The sequence below is a fragment of the Myxine glutinosa genome, chromosome 13 (assembly GCF_964187855.1).
Source record: "Myxine glutinosa chromosome 13, kmMyxGlut1.1, whole genome shotgun sequence".
Lineage (NCBI taxonomy): Eukaryota > Metazoa > Chordata > Myxini > Myxiniformes > Myxinidae > Myxine > Myxine glutinosa.
In genome coordinates, this window is record NC_136273.1 from 32,023,800 (window position 1) to 32,043,372 (window position 19,573).

Consider the following 19,573-nt stretch of genomic DNA (forward strand, 5'->3'; position numbering starts at 1 on the left):
CTTCCCCCTCTTCCCCCTCTCTTTTGTGTCCTTCCCCCTCTTCCCCCTCTCTTTTGTGTCCTTCCCCCTCTCTCCCCATCTGCCGCTCCCCTTGTTTTTTGTGTTTTGTGTGTCGGTTTGTCTTTTTGTGTGATTAATGTTAGCTCTTTCACGAGCCTCGATCTTGTATACAAAAAAAATAAAAAATAAATAGCAAAATTAAATAACCGTTATAATCAGCTCCGTTTGTGGAAGTTAGGATCACCTTGGGGCTAGAAGGTGCGAGACCAGTATCACTTTTGGCCCCGCCCCCTGGGAGTTAGGGTCACAGGGGTCAAAACAGAAGATTTTAAACTCTGATATTGGGTCATTCCTGGTGGACCTTTTTGCCATCTTTTGACTTCGCTTTCGGTGGGAATGTGCGATGACATGCAGCCGACTTCATTCTCGTCGCACCTGCATTTCTCACCGTCTTACCAGGTATTCGTTGCATGGTTTGTGAAGAGAAATGTTCACTACGTTCCTGTACATCAAACTTTATAATATTAGTACAGTAACTTCCTCGTTATGCACTAAATTACTATGGCCACAATGAATCGTACATTCTTGTGCGGAAGCTTGACCCTTTCACAAACCAGCTGCTGACTGGCCGTAATTTGTTCAGTGGGCCAGAGATAACTTGCCTACTCTTAACGAATTGCAATAGGGGGCTCTAACGTTCCCCAACTATTGCTGGCGGGACGAGCTGAACGTCCATCTGTGGGACTCCGCATCCATTGATGTAACACCAAACCCGCAGTTTAATCGGTTTGGGAACCGAACACCGTCTAGACAGCTCGGAGGGAAGTGCGCTACATCTCCACCATCCTGTCAGACGACTCCTCAAACATACCAGGAAGTGAAAAACTAGGTGCAAAAGAAAAAACATCAGAGCAGCATTTCACCATACTGGTTATCATCGTCTAGATGTTATAAATTACATGGAATGAAAACAAACGTTGGAAATCAAGTGCAGTGTTGCTTTATTTTAAAAGGGAAAAATGAAGAATCATTATGGAATTACATACTTGCATAGAAGGAAGTTTTTCAAAATGCTGAAATATATATATTTTAACTTGGAAAATTATTTTGGCTTTATCAGGCCTGGTCCATGTCGCTGCGACCACCTCCTACCCCTACTCTGATGGCATCTGATCTGAGACTTTTCTGATTTGTAAACAAAGTCTCAGGTAAGATTTGCCGTGCAGGCAAGGGGTCGGCTAACATTCCCAGGAAGCCCAGTCGGCAGAAACGTGTTCACATTTGTGTCGTTCCTTCCCTCCGACCTCGGTGTTGCTTTGGCACGGTGCACTTAAATCTCCATCATTGAGCCTATAGAGTGTCGATGTATACTTTTTGGGCAGAGGTGGTGCATAGAATGCTGTTCACCCAGTAGCTGCGCGTTTGCGTGGCACATGACATGTGTTGAAATGCGTGTGACAGTGGGTGTGATGTGTGCGAGTCACCATAACAGCTAAGAGGTGGTTTGTAAATATATGTATACAGTACATGATAACTCAAATAAAGCCTCAAGATATTTAACGATGTTTTTGTCAAAAAAAATCCTCCTGCTATACACTGACACTGCGACACACTACAGTGTAGAAAACGTAAACAAAAAAAATGGCTTTTCATGTAAAAGTAATAGTAGGTTTACATATTACGTAAGTACAGCGAGTCCCCGGTTTATGAACGCCTGTTCATACTTTCTAATCATGTTTCCGTCTTTTTTGAACATGCCGCGTGCTAAGCGCTAAATTCAGGCAATTGGACCTCAAGTTAATTACCCATCGACACCATAATTCACGTGGGTTTCGCTCCATCATCCATCACTCTTCCGTTATGGTATTTAATTTAGCAGCACCAGAAAAAGATACTGGCTTCACTTGGCCCTGCCCCCCATAACTACCTTATCAATCCCTCATAACCCCTTTAACTCCTGACTACACCATCTATTTTATCTACTCTAATAAATTTATTCATTCTTGATTTTAAAAGTACATTTAAAAACGTTTTATGTTGAATTTTTTTTGGGCGTAATTGGCTTTTCAAGCCATACTGCGCTGAGTGCACAGGAAATGGGACGCTCAGGAAAACGAGCATTGCGTGGGCAGGGTGCAGCGATTCATTTATGTTCCCATGATGCATCTGGCCTTTTTGGTGGCACCGTACTGTACTGTATGGTACTGTATTTGTACACGTCCTCTCCCCACCCCTCAAACTGCCGTGTCTGCCGATTGCCCAAAAACGATTTGTACGTACACCTTGTGTCCATGTTGTCCTTCGGCAGGCGTGCTCAGGCGCTTGGTGAGCATTTTTACAGCTTTTGCCATAACAATGGCTGATGAGCATAAAGCAAGTAGTACCATGGTTAAAGGAGTGCTTTTTAAGCTTTATTAATATTGTTACTGGATGTATTTATAGCATCAATTTATTCATGTAAAAATTAGGGTTTCCCTTGTGTTTGGGAACCAATTAATCACTTACTCCATGTATTTAAAAGAGTCCGGTTTACCAACACGTTTTCAGGAACGCTGCGTTTCTAAACCGGGGGACTCCCTGTAATAAGATTTGGTTCAGATTGATTGTACTTGAGATTAAATAAGAAAATTGTGAATAAATATTCAAATCATATGTTATGTAATCCATCCACATCAAGCAATAATCAGGAATAAAAAAACAATAATCAGAAGCAATAATCAGGAATAATGTGGAAAAATAATATTAAGACTTTAAGGAATATTTGAGTGGTTTTAATCATTAATATTTGGGTGGGCGGCAGAAGGGGGGGGGGGGGGGGGGAGATAATGCTTCCCATGTTTTCATTAATTTAGATTAAAGACTTAAAAGACCCAGTACCAATAGACATGTATCCTCACTACACCGAATCTTCTTCCTCATTCCACCCACCCCCATGAAGATAATTGCATTTGGCATTGGAAACCATTCCTGCCACCGCCTTCTCTCACCGACTTATGCAACATGGGGTAAATATTTTTGTGCCCCACAAAAATGAAGGCCGTTTATTTTGGTGCTCCGTCACTCGGCTCCAAGACAAATGGTGATACGAGCTCCCGACCGTTCACCAGCTCGCTCAAGCCCTGGTGGTGACGACACATCGTGTTATTGAGCATATCAAACAACAATTGAACAAATTTCAACAGTAACGGTAAACAATGGACGAACAGTAAGTAGATAACGTATTGTATGGGATTTGAACACGGGTAACTGCATCATGAGCACCGGGGCTTCCATGGAAACCCTAACAGCGAACCTTGTGTACAAACATAGAAATCCAGAATCGAGTAATTCAATTTAAAATCTGACCTTGTACTTACCCAAGTAAAGTTGTTACCGAACTACCTCACAAACTACCCGACCGATATGGACCAAATTTGGCATGAAGCATCAGGACAGCAAGGTCTGATTGGGGTGTGTTCTCGATCCGGATGCACCTCCTATAAAGAGGGTGAAAGGGGAGTTTGCCCCAAATATTGGTATTCCATTTTTTAAAAATGGTCTCGGATGCCAGCAACCGGATCCAGACCAAATGGGGGCATCATGACCATGCCCTAAAGTCAATTTGTGCTCCCCACGGCCGTATCTCCCGAGAAAAGGGGGCCATGGGCTCCCTCCCCTAATCTCTAATATTCACAAACATATTTCCCTCACAAACTACATGACTGATACGGACCAAATTTGGTACGGTTCATCAGAACATTAAGATTTCATGGGGTTGTGCTCCCCTCCCCCGATAGGCTGAAAAGGGGGGTTTCACCTCAAATTCAGGTAATTTATTTTAAAATCTTCTCAGAAACCCTGGGGAAATAACCGTCGGTCCCTCACGGGGATATATATTTTATTTTATTATATATATATATATATGTCACTATGCGACCTTCATATCATCAGTGGAGAACCGCCAGCAAGGTGTCCCATACAGCTGCTGCTGCACCTTGCTGGGAGCGATAAGCACCGCCTGCCACACGGTAACGTTATCTCTGGTATCCACTCATCATATGGAGTCGACCTGGATGCGGTTGGAGAACCAGATTACAGATACCATATATATATATAAAACATAATACAGTATATTCTCGTTTATAATACAAGAAACTTTAATGCAGGAGAAGGCTACGAGGCCCATCAAGCCTGCGCAATCATAGTTTTAAAATAATCCACTACCCTTGCAAAGACCATTCCGTGCATCCACCACTGAGTGATAGACCCCTGCCTCACGACCATCATGACTTCTTCTTCACTTCAAGTCTTTACCTCCTGGAACTGCCACTGTCCATTCTGCTGAAAAACTTGTAACCTAAAACCCCAATAGCTTTGCAAATGGCTGCCTGATCCTGTGCTGTCTGCTTATCATGGTGACACAGGTACACCAGGTGCAAAATAAAAATTGAATTCTGTATTGAACCAGCAATTGAATGGAAGGATGGCCAAAAGGTATGCACCCTCACCTCCAAGCAGTAATGCCTGGGTTTGAATCTCGACCGAGCTATAAACTGCCAGGCTGGTGTTTCGCAGGCAGGAGTATGCCGTCCCTCGGATGGATGTCAAATTGGGTATCCCGCTTGCCCACAGTAGATGGTGGATATTAAAGATCCCACGGTGCCCTTCCCAAAGAGTAGGCAAGCTATTACAGCACCATGAACAAATTACAAATACCTGCCCTAACCGAGAGAGGGCATTGCATCAGCGGTACACCCATGCCCTGGGCTATTGGTGCTACCCCACAGCGGGCTATTGGTGCTACCCCACAGCTTTTGCGCTGCATATGAAAGAAGAAGACTATCAATTCAACCTGAACTTCCTGTTTGGCCATTAGGCTTTGCCAGAGCTTACCTCGCCTGCATACGAGACCAGAGGAGAAACTTCACACTGGATCAGTGGATCAGCGAGCTCGGTATCACTGCTGGAAAAAAAAGAACACAACACCATGGCCATGAGCTTCATCCAATAAATTACAATCCGTAACACTTCCATGAGCCTCAATCATCAGTATCTCGCTCTTGCATGAGCCTCATTGAGTCTTGTACAACAACAACAACATGCATTTTAAGGCCATTTTCCCTGCTAGAGCGGGGGTTAGCCTTGCGGTCCCCATGACAATCTTCTCCATTTTGCCCTATTTTCTGCATCTCTCCTTGTTAACCCCCTTGCCCGCATTTCTTCTTCCACCATCTTTAGCCAAGTCTTTCTCGGTCTTCCCCGTCCTCGACTTCCTTCTACATTCATTTCCATCACTCTTCTCAACCAGTCACTTTCATCCTTCCTCAACACATGACCAAACCATCTCAACCTGTTCCTCTTCGCAGCATCAATCACAGGCTCTATTCCCATCATCTTTTGCAATTCATCATTTGTCTTCCTCTCTCTCTCAACGATACTCCACACATCCATCGAACCATTCGCATTTCCACCCTTTCCAGCCTTCGTTGCTGCTCTACGTTCATTACCCATGTCTCGCTCCCATAAATCATAACACTTCTCACACATTCAGCATACAAATAGTAGCACAAAACACAAATGTAGCATACAAAAATGTAGCATGCAGCATACAAATGTTTTTAGCTCTTTCACGAGCTTCGATTCAGCATACAAAAAAAAATAAAAAAAATACACCTTTCCCTTCAGCTTCAACGACACTCCCCTCATCAGCACGCCATAATGAGTCTTGTACATAATGTTTTTAAATAATGCAGGTAAATTAAATAGTGTTAATACCGCAGGAGAAAGGCTGTTGGAAATATCGGAAACAACAAATTCCAAAATTCAACAACCTCCACGATCATCATGGCCATCACCATGTAATCGTACACACCTGTTGGAGCACACCGGCCGGAGGATCGCACCGGCATTCTCCAACCAGCGCTGGTGCAGAGACAACAGCAAACGGCGAGCTGTGCTCGGTGTATCCGTCGCTGCGCCGTCGGCATTTTTTAGCGGTGCAAACTCGTCCCTGCGGATCACCTCGAGGACCGCAAACCGCCTGGTGTGGGAAGCACAGGCAGCGACACCTCACATAACTACCATTCTCATCGAACCCCACTCTGGTTACAAGGGCAGCGACACCTCACATAACTACCATTCTCATCGAACCCCACTCTGGTTACAAGGGCAGCGACACCTCACATAACTAACATTCTCATCGAACCTCACTGGTTATAAGGGCAGCGACACCTCACATAACTACCATTCTCATCGAACCTCACTCTGGTTACAAGGGCAGCGACACCTCACATAACTACCATTCTCATCGAACCCCACTCTGGTTACAAGGGCAGCGACACCTCACATAACTACCATTCTCATCGAACCTCACTCTGGTTACAAGGGCAGCGACACCTCACATAACTACCATTCTCATCGAACCCCACACTGGGTACAAGGGCAGCGACACCTCACATAACTACCATTCTCATCGAACCTCACTCTGGTTACAAGGGCAGCGACACCTCACATAACTACCATTCTCATCGAACCCAACTCTGGTTACAAGGGCAGCGACACCTCACATAACTACCATTCTCATCGAACCCCACTCTGGTTATAAGGGCAGCGACACCTCACATAACTACCATTCTCATCGAACCCCACTCTGGTTACAAGGGCAGCGACACCTCACATAACTACCATTCTCATCGAACCCCACTCTGGTTATAAGGGCAGCGACACCTCACATAACTACCATTCTCATCGAACCCCACTCTGGTTATAAGGGCAGCGACACCTCACATAACTACCATTCTCATCGAACCTCACTCTGGTTACAAGGGCAGCGACACCTCACATAACTACCATTCTCATCGAACCCCACTCTGGTTACAAGGGCAGCGACACCTCACATAACTACCATTCTCATCGAACCCCACACTGGGTACAAGGGCAGCGACACCTCACATAACTACCATTCTCATCGAACCTCACTCTGGTTACAAGGGCAGCGACACCTCACATAACTACCATTCTCATCGAACCCCACTCTGGTTATAAGGGCAGCGACACCTCACATAACTACCATTCTCATCGAACCCCACTCTGGTTACAAGGGCAGCGACACCTCACATAACTACCATTCTCATCGAACCCCACTCTGGTTATAAGGGCAGCGACACCTCACATAACTACCATTCTCATCGAACCCCACTCTGGTTATAAGGGCAGCGACACCTCACATAACTACCATTCTCATCGAACCTCACTCTGGTTACAAGGGCAGCGACACCTCACATAACTACCATTCTCATCGAACCCCACTCTGGTTACAAGGGCAGCGACACCTCACATAACTACCATTCTCATCGAACCCCACTCTGGTTACAAGGGCAGCGACACCTCACATAACTACCATTCTCATCGAACCCCACTCTGGTTATAAGGGCAGCGACACCTCACATAACTACCATTCTCATCGAACCCCACTCTGGTTATAAGGGCAGCGACACCTCACATAACTACCATTCTCATCGAACCCCACTCTGGTTACAAGGGCAGCGACACCTCACATAACTACCATTCTCATCGAACCCCACTCTGGTTATAAGGGCAGCGACACCTCACATAACTACCATTCTCATCGAACCCCACTCTGGTTATAAGGGCAGCGACACCTCACATAACTACCATTCTCATCGAACCCCACTCTGGTTATAAGGGCAGCGACACCTCACATAACTACCATTCTCATCGAACCTCACTCTGGTTACAAGGGCAGCGACACCTCACATAACTACCATTCTCATCGAACCCCACTCTGGTTACAAGGGCAGCGACACCTCACATAACTAACATTCTCATCGAACCTCACTGGTTATAAGGGCAGCGACACCTCACATAACTACCATTCTCATCGAACCCCACTCTGGTTATAAGGGCAGCGACACCTCACATAACTACCATTCTCATCGAACCCCACTCTGGTTATAAGGGCAGCGACACCTCACATAACTACCATTCTCATCGAACCCCACTCTGGTTACAAGGGCAGCGACACCTCACATAACTACCATTCTCATCGAACCCCACTCTGGTTATAAGGGCAGCGACACCTCACATAACTACCATTCTCATCGAACCCCACTCTGGTTATAAGGGCAGCGACACCTCACATAACTACCATTCTCATCGAACCCCACTCTGGTTATAAGGGCAGCGACACCTCACATAACTACCATTCTCATCGAACCTCACTCTGGTTACAAGGGCAGCGACACCTCACATAACTACCATTCTCATCGAACCCCACTCTGGTTACAAGGGCAGCGACACCTCACATAACTAACATTCTCATCGAACCTCACTGGTTATAAGGGCAGCGACACCTCACATAACTACCATTCTCATCGAACCCCACTCTGGTTACAAGGGCAGCGACATGAAAAGAAACGGTATTTGGGGAAACTTACTCGGCGAAGGGGAAAACGTCAAAGACAAACTTCTCCAGCTTCACAGCGTTCGGTTGCTTTGGCTTCACCTGCTTTCCTGCATCGTCTACGTGAGGAACCTTCTTCTTCGCTACATGGTATGGCAACTTGGACAAGTGTTCTCTGTGGAAGGGGGAGAGATGGACGCAAAGTAATGTAAATGACATCGGCTTTCTGTGGTAACCATTCATATGCTGTGCTTGGCTGCAAGTTTGCTCATTGCTGGGTGCATTGCTTTGCGATGTAACAGGAATAATATATTATTTGGTTATAAGATAGCTGGAATTTGGCTGGGGTGTAATATCTCCTTTTGGGAAAAGGCACCGAGGCATCTTTAAGGTCTACCAACAAGCCATGCTGCAGACTGGTCCTCCGGATCAACGCTCTGATGGACGTGACGACGCACAAACTGTGTGTGTGTGTGTGTGTGTGTGTGTGTGTGTGTGTGTGTGTGTGTGTGTGTGTGTGTGTGTGTGTGTGTGTGTGTGTGTGTGTGTTCCATCAGGACATTGAAACGTTAACTAAAAGGGCATGCCTCCCCACCCTTGCCTGCAAAACACCGGGATGACGGTTTACAGCTGGGCCAGGATTCAAACTTCTTTCCTGGAAGTCCTTGACTCCTTGGTGTCCTTGCGTTTTATACCTATCCTGCCCCCCCCCCCCCCCCAGGCCCTCTCCCTCCCACACACTCTCCCTCCCACACATCTCCCGATGTCCCTGCTCTCAAATGTTGTGTTTGTGTGCTTCCTCCCCTTCTCTCCCCATCTTGTCGACCGCTCCCCTTTTTATATACTTTGTTTGCTTGTTTGTTTGATTTGTTTGTTTGATAAATGTTAGCTCTTTCACGAGCCTCGACTCTGTATACAAAAAAAACCAAAAAAAAAAAAACCCAGGCTGGACAGCGCACAGGTGAGCGCATACCCCTTGGCTCTCCTGCCCCCCCGTGACTGCAATCCACTCAATTTATTGCTCTCAACATCATGGTAAAACCTGATTGTGTTGCATCTGGTTCCTGGTTCTTTTGAGCAATTTGGATTGATTTGCCCTTCTGCTGCCGCGTGCGAGTGCAGAGAATTATTTATCGTGAAGGCTTCATCTTCGGCGAAGAAACGGGAGAGGGAAAGGAGGATGGCATGGAGGTACGAGGAAGGACACAAAGAGGGAATGTTTCAGATGAAGGGGTGGAAAGGATGATCAAAGGTTTTTGCATTATTGCATACATAATATGTAGATGAGCCCCAATGGCACAAAATCAATCTCTGATATTGAAACAAACTCTGATTTTAGTCATGAATTTTTCAGTTCTGTTGTTGCGATTCTCGATGCAGAATGCTCACGTTACAACTCTCTTCAGGAAGTCGATATGGAACAGGTGGTTGCAGATATTTCCAGCACGAAAGGTGAGTCGACCATCCGGATCACGCCGAGCTGTATCCTCAGGGCTCAACTCGCTGTACTCTACGACCCGGTTCAGTCCACCGACCCGACACACCACTCCTACAGACTCGTTTGGCAACACTTTCTCCACAACCTGTCGACCACAACCACACAACAAAATCATAAGAAGTTGTTTGACTTTCGCTTTCCCGTTCCACGGCGAAGGACGTGTCACGATTATTTCCTCAATCTACCTCATAAGATAAGGAGACCATAAAACTATCCAATCCACTAATCACAACAGCCACTGGAAGAGGTGCAGTTCCTGGAACTCCTTGGCTTTATTATCTGGCATCACCTTTTTGGGGAGGATCATAATCACCAAGCTAGCAAAGACTCGCTGCCATCTGGATATTCTCTGAGGAACTAAGGCATTCCTGCACAGAGCCGATCATGATGTACGAGGCTTGCAGTTGGAGTTCCATGGAGTATGGCTCTCCACTTTGGGCTGGTGCTCATGATTCCAAACTTGTTCTTCTTGAGGTAGTCATAGACGTGGACTTCCGCACCATTGGAATCTCAACACATTAGGCTGATTCCCAGGGACTGTCACTCTCCCACTGGCAGCAAATTGGTGGGTCTTTACTTCATACAACCTTACATCTGGAGTTGTTCATCCTGCCCTCTTCTACCTCTGCCCTCTTTAGGCCACCCCAGGTCACATGCCTTACCTGCTCACCCTCCATAAGCCCAGGCTGTTTGCCAACCTGCATGTATTCGTCACCTTCATCTACCGATTGCGGAATTATCTCCCCGTCCGTGTATTTTACCTTGTTCTCCTCATTCAGTCTTTCAAGTGTGCTTCACCTCACTTCCTCATGCACACCCATGACTTCTTCTACATGCTAGTTATTTCCTATTCTCTTCTTCTCTGGGTCATTGTTCCTCGTTTTCATTACCGTCAATGAGAATCTTAAACACCGGCGTGTCCGTCAGCCACCTAATAACATGAAGCGTGATTGGTCATTGGTAGATTTCTCATTTGGCTTTATGGCAATAGCTGCTTTTCCATATGCGAACAATACACATAGCGTATCTCTTCTATTTTTCAAAATATCATAGACGTTACAACACAACATCAAATTGCTATGTTATAGCCAGTTATACTATAATCTTCTTCTATTCTATATATATATATATAAAAGAAAGTGTTTGTTTGTTTGTCTGCACGCGCTAATCTCCTGAACGGTGAAAGATAGGAGGAAACCTCTAAAACAAAAAATGTCGGGACGGGTCCCGGGAAGGTTATAGGCTAGGTGGCGAGGCCGGTCAAGGCCCACCTCGGCCGGGTTGAGCCCATTTCGCAATGAAAAGCTGAGCTGAATTATAGTAGTCAATCTTCTACGGCCGCGAGTAAAAGCTGAATTATAGTAGTCAATCTTCTACGGCCGCGAGTAAAAGCTGAATTACAGTAGTCAATCTTCTACGGCCGCGAGTAAAAGCTGAATTACAGTAGTCAATCTTCTACGGCCGCGAGTAAAAGCTGAATTACAGTAGTCAATCTTCTATGGCCGCGAGTAAAAGTTGAATTACAGTAGTCGATCTTCTACGGCCGCGAGTAAAAGCTGAATTATAATAGTAAATTCATTCAAAAATAATCCGGGCAACGCCGTGTACTTTCGGCTAGTTATAAATAAATAAGCACAAGTTACGGAATATCATAGCTCGTTAAAACGTTGAGGGTTATTTCAGCTCAATGGGAGATGTTGTCCATGAAAAGAATTGTAAGTTGGACATTTCAACAAATAGTTCAATACAAACTGTGAAGCATGCACTCGGGGCCCAAAAGCAGACTGCACTTGAGGAGGACGAGGGGGAAGACATTCAACATGACCCTGTAACACGACCTCCAAACAGCAAGCAATCGGTAGAGAGAAGAAAACAGGTGACTGCACGATGGAGTGTCACAGCAGAAGGACAAGCTATGGATCCAAATTCAAAAGCAAGTGTCAAAAAGAAAAGCAAAATAATGATCAGTAAAGCTGCAAAGAAGACCCGACTAGACCAGCACACAATTCAGCGGTGCAGAATTTTCAATAACTAATGTTGTGCCCCGAATACAGGCAGTGCTGTTTTTATGTGGAACAATGCTATGCAAAGCTCTTCTAAGAAAATTCGTTTTTGCTGTGGACCTGTTTTTGGTGTTCTCTAGATTTTCTACCTCACACTGTCTGTGTGCAAGGCAAGAATGCAGCCAGTTTGAATCTTTATTTGGCCGAGGCTGAGCGAAGCATTATCCATATGCCGTTTATTCCTGATACATGAAACAGCTGCAACCTGTGGCTATGGAAAACAGACTTTTGGAACGTCGACAATGTTTTCCATCCAATCATCATGTAACTTTGTTGTAACATTCTCCATGGGTAGGCACTCCGATGGTGAAAGTTGTGTGTGATCGCTCAAGCAGTTGCGGAGAAAACAAATTTAAAAGCGTACTAGAAAGCAACTGAAAAATGCAAAACCCGCCTGTGTCCATTGGTATTCAGACGTCTTCTTCCTCTTCTTTTGTGTTCTCAAAATAACGAAAACAGTTAAAAATAAAAATACAAAATGAAAATTGATTATTTTATGCAACCATGATCTTTGAGCTTTAGATCTAAAAAAAATATAAAAAATTGAGCTTCTAGCTTTTGATTGGTGAACCAATTCTGTGACCCAAAATGCAAATTCTTAAAATTTCAGGTCAATTGGATGAAAATTGGCGATTTTACACAACCTAGACCTTTGACCTTTCGACAAAATTATTAATTTGCCTTCTCCGTATTATCATAATAAAGCTTTGTTGAAAATTTGATGACAAAACTCAAATGGTAAAAAAGTGACGGCACAGACGCACGTGCACACACACACACACACATACATACACACACACACACACACACACACACACACACACACACACACACCACACACACACACACACACACACACACACACACACACACACACACACACACACACACACACACCCCACACACCTCCTGCTGTGCACGGGGTAATAAAGGTGAAAAAGTGAGGGCAGATGAAGAAATAAAAAATGAGAGCTTCGGGCCAACCTTCCACAACATGGTCACGGATGTCTGTGTATGCCGATTACTAGAAATACATTAAAACTCAATTTGCTTGCAAGATTATTGTGATTATTGTTATGTTTGAGTTTATTGTGCACTTACATTAGCAACAAATGATTGTATAGGAATCGGGTCGGCTTGTGTTTCCAGATTAGTCGCAGTAAAACGTTTCGACTTTTGTAGATCACCTTTCCCAAAAAAGGGTAACTTTAGATATAAGCTTGTGTCTATTCCAACAGATTCTGCAACTAATCTCAGAGTTACTTTTGGCTCAAGAAGTGCTGTGTTTTTTTTTCTTCAAATTCTGTTGAAATAATGCATCGGAATCTCCATTTCAAAATAATATCAAATCAGTATCAAATAATATCAAATCAAATATCAGTTGACAATGGACAAATGGTTGACAATGACAATGGACAAATATCAGTAAACCCTGGTGTTGGGCTAGCGGCTAGGGTGCCGGCTTAGGATCCTAGGATCCTGGGTTCGAATCCCGGTCGATCGCTGAATTAACGCCAGGGGGGTTGACTCATCCTGTCATCCTTCTGAGGTCGGCTAATTGAGTACCAGTTCACTGGTAATTCCCTGTTTGTCATTAAAGGCGGCAAAAATGGTTGGCGTCAGGAAGGGCATCCGGCCATAAAACATTGCTTCATAAAAGGGGACCAAAAAACAACAACAACCACGGTTCCCGAAAAAGGCCAACCCCTGCTTTGCAGGGAAAAATGGCCTCTAAAGGTGGTTTAATGGAGGAATAGTAGAAAAGATTTGCATCTGTTGTTCTGAACATAAGCCATCTAATCAGAGGAGAATGTGAAACAGACTGGCTAACCCAGGTTGACTTTTACAAATAAAAACGTAAAAAAACACTAGAATGGCACTCTTCTACATCACGACGTAGACCGATATACCTCCTCCCACATTATTACATCATGACAATACTTGTACCAAGTTTGATTTAAATCCATTCGCTGTTTTCAAGTCATCACATTTCTACCTGACATGACCTCTGACCTTTGACCTCGGGACCCCAAAATCGAATCATTTAATCTTTACATTATACATATCTGTACCAAGTTTGAATTAGATCACTCCAGCCGTTCAAGTTATAGACGTATTACAGACTTTGACCTTTGACCTATTGACCCCAAAATCGAATCACTTCATCTTTACATCATTCTACATAGGTGTACCAAATTTGGTCAGAATCCCATCACTGGTTCACAAGTTATTGCGGTAACAGTATTTTTACCTAACATGACCTCTGACATTTGACCTCGTGACCCCAAAATCGAATCAGTTCGTCTTTACCTCATTATACATACCTGTACCAGGTTTGACTGAGATCCATTCAGCTGTTCTCAAGTTATCGCGGTAACGAACACCTATCATGGACGGACGAACGGACAGCCGGACGGACAACCTGAAAACATAATGCTTCCGGCAACTTCGTCGGCGGAGGGATAACCAGAACGGCACTCCGCAGAGAACACACCTCCGCTAGAAAAAGGATGAACAGTTTCCATTTTTCTATCCACTGATAGACCGGATCTGGATTCGGACCTGAACCAAAATCGAATCGGCTTGTTCATGTCACCTAAGCAACTCATGCACCAAGTTTTGTCATAATTCACCACAATTTGTCATAATTCACCACAATTTGTCATAATTCTTGGCCCTAATCCCTCAATGGTGAAGAATCACTTACAGAAATTAAAGAATTCTCGTATCCGGATCCGGATTTGGGTCTTCACCAAAATCGAAACAATTCCTTATTGTCACACACCTAAACGGTCCACCAAGTTTCGTCCGAATCCGTCCATAACTTTTTGAGATATAATCTAACACATAATTTTTGGTGCCATTTCTCAATGGTGAAGAATCACTTAATGCATAGGATCCGGTTCTTCATCAAAATATATTCAAATTCACACATCCAACCTGTCCACCAAATTTTGGCCGAATCTGTCCACAACTTTTTCAGATATCCTGCTCACAGACAAACAGAAAGGGGTGATAACATAACCTTTGTCAACCTTCGATGGTGGAGGTAAAAATGCACAATAAAATCACCAAAACAAATGAAGACAAATCTGTGCACACCTTGGCACCACAATCCGCTGCCATGGTGATACAGAAGCCAATGAAAACTGGATCTGCAACCCGCACAAGCACGTTGTCCACACAATAGACGTGGACATTGCGTACGCCCCGTTTTTCCATGTCTTGCAGCATGCCGCTCGTGTCCAGCGCCTTGTACAAGCCTCCATTGCCATCTGTCAGACAAAGCAGCATGATGTGCTTCCTTCGACTTTGGATGTTCTCCATCCTTCAATGTCCATATGATTGGTCAAACATTCATCTCAACCGACCAATCCTTCTTCTTCACAAGTTCAATGATTTCCCCTTTATTTGCCGACCCTTTAACTCCCCCATTATTGTCCCCCGTCGCACCGCGGAGCGAAAGGGGGACTATGGTTTTCCCCTCCGTCCGTGTGTGCGTCTGTCCGTGCATGCGTGCGTCCGTTCGTTCGTTCGTCCGTGCGGGCGTGCGTACGCGAAGGACCGAATTCTAATTTGGTGTGTGGGTGCAACCCACGTCAAAATCCAAGATGGCCGCCGCCATGTATGTCTGACGCCATGTATGTCTGAACCTTGTGAGCGGAATATCTTGAAAAATAAACGAACTACTAACTTCTAATCTGGTGTGTGGGTGTATCTACGCATAAGGAAGAACGCTATTGAAAATTGGGTCCCCACGTCAAAATCCAAGATGGCCGCCACCATATATATGTCTGAACCTTGTGAGCGAAATATCTTGAAAAATAAACGAACTACTAACTTCTAATCTGGTGTGTGGGTGTATCTACGCACAAGGGAGAACGCTATTGAAAATTGGGTCGCCACGTCAAAATCCAAGATGGCCGCCTTACGTCTTCCACTTTGTCAACTCGCATCACTTCACCAACGGGGGACCGAGGCGTAACGCTCGTTTTCCTTTGCCTTCCTTTTCTTTAACACAAAACCACAGCCCACCACATTCATAATATATAGATGGGACCTCATCTGACTCATAATAGGAAGTGGTGCAAAGTGTGTACGAGCGAATGCAAACTATGCAAGCGGAACTTACCTGGAGCCATTGCAAGCTCCCCTTTGTCTTTCAGAATGAGCTTCCCATCGAACGTGAGTGCTGGCAGCATGCTCTGCTCAAACAGCAACACGTTGTCGCGTTGCAAGCCAAAGTAGTTGTGCTGGGCGAAGAATTCTCTCGTGGGCTCATTGGTGTGATGGCTGGTCATTATATACCTGGCATGGGGCACGAGGTCAATTTCTTGGTCACAGTAATCATCACTTCATCATGGAGGAGCTCAAGATCTAAACGACCCTCTCACGTTTAACAATTGGGAGTTTTATTGGGATTTATACTTTCGGCAGGTAGAGGGTAATGGAAGAGCGAGTGATAAAATGGCAAAGAACAGGTAGGTGTGCATGTTTGATGTTTAATACAGGATTAGACCAGAACGGCACTCAGGTGAGAGCATACCTCCGCCAGGTGAACAGTTTACGTTTTGTATCCCAGAGTAGTCCAGAAAATCACAATACAGAATCACGTTTAATCAAAATCATCCGTCCACAAGTTTTTGAAAAATCCTGCTGTGTATCGTTTTTGGCCCCATCTCCCAAATGGTGAAGAATCACTTTAAAAAATAAATAATTGTTATATCCGAATCCATATTCAGATCTTCACCAAAATCGAATTGATTAGTCCTTGTCACACACACAATCTGTCCACCAGGTTTCGTCCAAATCCGTCCACAACTTTTTGAGATATCTTGTTCACAAACAGACAGACAGACAGACAGACAGGGGTGAAAACATAACCTCCATCCACCTTTGGTGGCGGAGGTAAAAATGTGCATGGGGAGGAAGAGGGAAGGAGTATACATGAAAAGGTCATGAACCTCTCGCTGCCTTGGACTGAATGTTATAGTTCAGGAAGTGTGCGTAAAACCTTTCCTGAGAAGACTGAGGCATGGGGCCTGTTAGTGCAGCGGTTAACCGGCCAAATTTACCTTAATTGTTCAAATCATGATACAAGCATGAAATTTGGTAGAAACGTACTTTATTCAATGTAGAATTAGAAATGATTGGTACCCGGCATAGCAACCAATTAGAACTCCATCAAAATGGCCACCATTTCCAAAATGGCCACCAAATGTATAACAACTAGATAATTTACAATCTTCACGGAGATATATTCTCACGATAACAGAAACATACAATTTGGTGGACATGTAACTTATATGTGGAATAGAAATGATTGGTAACCCACACAAAGGGCATGTACTTGGTTCAGTTCGATTTACAAAACCATTGCCCGGCGCTTGAATTGTGAATGCTGTTCACATTTTTCTTCACACCATGCATGGAATCCAAGCATATCCGCATGTTCATCATTCTCATCACCCTCACTGCTTTGGTCAGCCATCTTTTGCAAGATGTACAATGCAGAAGCAGTGACCTGGTGTGTACATCGTGAATGAGTGACAAGGCTGGCTCTCAAGGTTGCATCGTCTTTCCTGGGTGTCGTTAGGCCAGCTTGCACAATTACTCCAACCCGACCACTATATTGTCTAACCAGCCACCGGTCATTTTTAGCACTACCATCTCCATATGAAAACCTAACATTACAACTATGGGGGATGCTTCTTCGTAGTGGTTGTACCTCCCTCGCCCCCCAACGCAAGTCGGGGGCCAAATCTTCCCCATTCTTCCCTGCTGCCCGGATTTGTCAGGGCAGCGCAGTCATGGTCAGAGAGCCGATCGGTCCGCACGGACCGGCCCTTTCCCTCTTGCCTCAGCCTATTCTCTCTCTTTTTCTTTCGTCCCTCAACGAGGACAACTCCATCATAATGTTAGGGTGTTGTCAGGGGCGTCGAAAGAGGGCGTCGGGGGTCGCTGCCTTGGGGCCCGGGGTCTGTTGAGGGGCACGAGCTTCTCCTGTAATATTTTTAAACAGCACAGTGAACCCCCTCATCAGCTCATCCTCACTCCCTCATCGTTACATTTAAACCCAGAAGCTGATGTTACTTTCTTGCCAGAAACAAAACACCATTTACTGCTGTTACTGCTACAGTTTCAAACTTTACAGAATACGGTTATTAACCAGAAATGTGCGTTACAAAGAAATGGGTTTGTATCCTCTTTGTCCAAAAAAAGTTATTAACCATCTTCACACTTATTTTTTTGCCAATCTTATGGAGAAATAGAGTTCAACAGTCGAGGGTGCGAATTGACTCGGTCGGTCCAAACGTCCCGCTATCTCCTCTATTTTTGATCATACGGATAAATGAAAGTGACCATTTGTTTTTTTTAAGTTTTTTGTTTTTCATGAAAAAGTTCCTTTAAAAATTATAAAAGAGAAAGTTTGGGGCCCCCGAGGTTGTTTCCCTCGGGCCCGAGCTGGCTGTCGACGTGTGTGGGTGTTGTTATTGTTGTTGCATAGCCCGAGTGCCTCAGTCTGTCTCTGTCTGTCTGTCTGTCTCTGTCTGTCTGTCTCTGTCTGTCTGTCTCTGTCTGTCTGTCTCTGTCTGTCTGTCTCTGTCTGTCTGTCTGTCTCTGTCTGTCTGTCTCTGTCTGTCTGTCTCTGTCTGTCTGTCTCTGTCTCTAACTCTGTCGTGGCCCTGACTTTGTGAAGGCGGGGTACACCATACACCATCCTGGATGTGGGGGATCTCTTGGTCGCTCCTGGGAGATAGATTGGCTGTCTCCGTGCTGCGGGCTTGTTCAAGTGAACTGTCTGTGGCTATGCAACAACACCAACAACAACAACAATCTAACATTATGATGCAGTTGTCCTCATTGTATGGACTCGCATCCCATTGAATCTCTTTTGTGATTGCAAACAGTGGCTGATACAATTCAATGGCAGGAATTTGTCCTGGATTGACTTTTGGGTGGCCTTATCGATCACCGTCATGGCCTTGTAGAATCATGGCATGTGAGTGTACACTTTCTGTGAAAAGTGGAAACAATGCAGCAACCCTCTTATGGTTAAACTGCCAAAATCAAGACTTTCTGCTCACCTTCACTCCTTCATTCCTCTTTTCTCCCGCCTCTGGAACAAACTCCCTCGCTCTCTTCAATCCCACTCCACCCTCCAGGTCTTTAAAACAGCTGTTCACCACCATCTCTTATCCTCCCCCATCCAAAACCTTGATCTTTTCTACCCCCACTAATTTCGGTCCCCTTGTGTTTTATACTTCTCCCCCCCCCACCCCCCTTCCCACGCCTCCTGCCCCCAAGCCCTCTCCCTCCCACACTTCTCCCTGCTCTCAAATGTTGTGGTTGTGTGCTTCCCCTTCTCTCCCCATCTTGTCTTCCGCTCCCTCTTTTTGTATATTTTGTTTGTCTGGTTGATTTGTTTGTGAAATAAATGTTAGCTCTTTCACGAGCCTCGATTCAGTATACAAAAAAAAAAAAAAGCTGGTAGTCTGGTAATTGTAGGATAATGGGAAGCGCAGAATGCCACATGGTTCAAATCATCATAGGTGTCTGGAATAAAAGAACATTACATAGCATGCAGATGTACACAAGTCAGTTGGTGAG

The 19,573-nt window shown here is 44.8% G+C and overlaps 1 protein-coding gene across 2 annotated transcripts in view; it reads right to left on the reverse strand.

Annotated features, from left to right (window-relative positions):
• Positions 1-984: 984 nt before the first annotated feature.
• Positions 985-19,573, reverse strand: part of LOC137438789 (UDP-N-acetylhexosamine pyrophosphorylase-like protein 1) — a 38,065-nt gene continuing 19,476 nt past the window's right edge. The window contains exons 3-9 of one of the 2 annotated variants that reach the window (XM_068134146.2): positions 16,095-16,270; positions 15,065-15,237; positions 9,791-9,984; positions 8,436-8,576; positions 5,852-6,019; positions 4,873-4,942; positions 985-3,119 (exon numbers count right to left, since the gene is read on the reverse strand). In XM_068134146.2, coding sequence (XP_067990247.2) covers positions 3,042-3,119; positions 4,873-4,942; positions 5,852-6,019; positions 8,436-8,576; positions 9,791-9,984; positions 15,065-15,237; positions 16,095-16,270 — 1,000 coding nt within the window. In that variant the 3' untranslated portion in view covers positions 985-3,041. The remainder of the gene's footprint in view (positions 3,120-4,872; positions 4,943-5,851; positions 6,020-8,435; positions 8,577-9,790; positions 9,985-15,064; positions 15,238-16,094; positions 16,271-19,573) is intronic. The other variant, XM_068134149.2, reaches the window with a different exon arrangement.